Below are 3,579 nucleotides of genomic sequence, written 5' to 3'. Positions count from 1 at the left end.
TTTCTAAACAAAGACTAACCCTAATAATAAAGGCTATTACTTTATCAGAGTACTCTAAAAGAAGTAAGTTTATTACATCTTGATATATCTTATATGGAAAAGCTATCATTATTACAATTACATGTTAGGACATGGGCCTCTGCACGACATATCCACTCCAAAAAAGAACTGTTTTATCTATCTTATCTTTAACTAACCCCTCATTCTCATCTTCTAAATGATATGATATTAGTTTTGTAGACTAAGGTCACATTTCTCAAACTTTTTTGTGATCATCTTAAAAAATCAATATGGCAATATGATTGCAAAACAACAAACCACATTCTCATCTTCTGGGATGATGAGATGATCTCCTCTCACCTGGGAAAAGTATACAATATGCCTTTTAATAACTGCATAATGTGGAAATGGTTAATATTACTATGTCTGATTCTACAATCGTTATTACTTGAAAGTAGTCCCATTAACACTGGTGAGTGCTGAAATTACTTCCGTAGCTATCCACCAAATGAAGAATCAGGACCTACAAATTAAAATCAAGTCACCTGTACTGAAAAATATTGTTGCTCTTATGGAAGATAATCCTAGAATTTATGTTACTGGTATATATTTATATTTTACTCTTCTTTTTTTTTTTAAACACATTATTCATCAAAATACTTTTACAGTTTTTTTAAAGCTACCTGTTCCTAAAAAGCAACATAGAATCATACCTACAGCTCATATCAACAGGTCATAAAAGGCAGTCAGAAGCATTCATATGGGTTATGCTGTCTTTAATCATTACTCAAATATGAATGTTAATGTTTAGTAGTCAGGTTATCACAAACCAAATTCATATGAAGGAACAAACGTGCAAGAGGTATGTTTAAATCATTACCATGACCAAAGTGCATTTTCTTTCAAAAATAAACTGGAGATGCATTTTAAAATTCTTTTATGAAGACAGCAAGAAGGATGAATCTATTTTTTTAAATTGATAATTTAAATGAATTAAACAGGAATTACTTCTCTATTTCCAAATACAAAAGTATAGATTTCCCAGATGATTTATAGGAGAGAATTCTACATTTTTTCTTGTTTTTAAAGGGTAGGAATCTAGAACATAAACAAATGTTCTAACATAAAGTGCAGAAATTCTGAACAAGTTTAAGTGCCAATACCTACCACCAAACAGTACTCACTCATATTAAAGAACTCTTAAATTGAAACTTTGTGCAGCTTTAATAAAATTCTTAGAAGTTGAACACACCTGCAGTATATATGGAAACCTATAAAATAATATATATCTTCACAGATGGATATCTAAACACCAGTATCTGCTGGCATTACTATCTTATTTATCCAAATTAATAAGTGATGTTTGAAGGGGGAGGGGCGGGAGAGAAACCCAAAACTCTTCCTATCTTGAGATGACACAGCATTCTCTCAAACATAATACTTGTATAGTTCAGCAAAAATACATCCAAATCATAACACCTGAATATTGAAATTCCGCCCCCCCAATAAAGTTATTGTTGTTCTCTTTCCTTTTTTTCAGTTATATCCGTAACCTTTTAAAATTATGCAGACTTTTAAAACAAAAGCAGACTTTCAGTAAAGTCAATGAAACTTGGGCTTTCTGTTTACCGCAATGGGCCATCTCACACTAATACAAGAGCTGGGAGAGGGGTGGGAGAGGAAGCTATCCAGACCGATTTCTTCCCACTGGACAACATTAAGCATGAGGAAAAACCCGTGCAGCATTTGTGAAATGGCTTTAATGAAACTTAGCATTCAGCAGGGAAAAGCGATGATTAAATGAGCATTAAACTTGAACTCTAACTCTCCAGATTGTGTGCATGGTCTCCACAAGCCATTGTGAATATAACATTACAAGTCCTTGACACAAGAATTCCTAGAAAGAAAAAGAAATTTAATTAGTTTCATGTTCAGCGAATACAGAAACACATTTTGATGTTTCCATGTGCAAAATTTTAAGTTTTGATTCTGAAAGCACTTTGAACAGGTTTCCCAGTCTCTTCAACAGTCAATCCAGATCATTTGAATGATTAGATTTTATTGTACAAAAATGGAAAATTATTAAGCAGCAAAAAAAAAAAAAAAAGAGTTAATTTGTACTCAAAAGCTACACTGAGAAAGATTTAGCTTAAACCAGCTAAAGATTTTAAGCAAATGAAGTATGTATACCTGGCTCACATACTTCATTTTTAGTCCTTACTTAAACTCATTGTTCCCTAGGAATGTGCCAAAGCAGATCATGCCACATAAGCCAGTCAGGCGGAAGAAACCTCAACCAAACAAAAAACCCCCACAAAACCCAAAAAGCAAACAAGAAAGGAGTTGAATTCATGATCTAGTTTGTAGAAGATTAGTCTTGATCTGGTATTTAGCCAGAAGTTTACTAATTAGAAAGAAATTCTATCACCCTGAAAAGGGCATGATACAAATAGGAAAAGCACCATAATTGTTAGTATCAGTGTCATGACTACATGGATTGACCCCTCTCTTCTTTATACAGAATCAAAAATAGAGGGAAGTGTTATGGTAATTAAAAGTAAATCAAACCATTCCAAATGATACAATGTTTTTTTTTTTCAACAAATTTAAGAGCTACACTATACTCAGACTAAGGAGGTTCCATCAGAGGAATGAAGATTCCCTGTACTTGCTATCAAGGACTGGGAATAGCTACAAAATCACTGCCTTGCACAGCTGTGTTTTCCTACAGAGGGCACCAGAACCAGCTCACTGGCCCAGGGAAACTTGTCTCATATTCTTAGGACCTGTGTACTTAGAGGAGCCTTTGATAACAAAGATTAATCAGATGTGAAAGGTAATAATCCTAGTTAACAAAATTAATCTTGGAAGTACATAACCATCTCAAAAGCAGAAACTATTTCCTGCAAGTCATGAAATGGGTCTTTTTCCCCCTCAACTGGCTTTTTTTGGGTTTGTGTTATTTGTTTTTTTTAATGTGTGCTGCCATCAATCTACCAAAACAGTGTGATGCAACAAGCATGCGGCTACCAAATATGAAGCCAAGCTGAGACTGAAACTGACAGGGGAGCAGCTGCATATTGTGGAGGCTTCATTTCACTGATTGTTAAAAGCAAAGCTGGGCTTGTTCCTCCTCAGGGTTACAAGTATTCAAAGACTTTTAGAATGCATTTATGTACCTTGTAAAAAAATGCACATATAGAAAGAATAAAAATTATTCTGAAAACTACTAGAAGAAGAAAGGCTGGACTGTTAAAAGCTTATATATAGGAAAGATGAAAATGTTTACATCTACACCTGCAGAAAATGGTGGCAAGTCGAGATATTCTGTAGCATTATCTCTATTACTGTTTTAAGAATTTATGACTATAGCATCCCAGTGCAAGTAGTTGCTATTAACCATACAGTTTTGATACAGTTCAATAAAACAAAATGAGTATCATCAAAAGATTGTGGTCCTGAACCTTCTTTGTAACTTTTCTTGGCACAGTGTAATTCCATGGAATTCAGTCAATATTTCAACAAGAAATATCAGAGTTCATCCTTGTAGTTTACTACCCCCCACCCCCACCCCCCCAC

At 34.1% G+C, this 3,579-nt stretch overlaps 1 protein-coding gene across 1 annotated transcript in view; it reads right to left on the bottom strand.

Annotated features, from left to right (window-relative positions):
- Nucleotides 1-1,668: 1,668 nt before the first annotated feature.
- The window catches only part of TSGA10 (testis specific 10), a 25,577-nt gene continuing 23,666 nt past the window's right edge, over nt 1,669-3,579 (bottom strand). Inside the window, 1 exon segment of the mRNA XM_026850539.1 lies at nt 1,669-1,897. Within this exon segment, the coding sequence (XP_026706340.1) occupies nt 1,873-1,897 (25 nt within the window). The 3' untranslated portion in view covers nt 1,669-1,872.

This window comes from Athene cunicularia (assembly GCF_003259725.1).
Source record: "Athene cunicularia isolate RWA chromosome 1 unlocalized genomic scaffold, athCun1 chr1_part1, whole genome shotgun sequence".
Lineage (NCBI taxonomy): Eukaryota > Metazoa > Chordata > Aves > Strigiformes > Strigidae > Athene > Athene cunicularia.
Note: the sequence above shows the minus strand (reverse complement) of the source record. Positions and strands in the feature narration are given on the sequence as shown.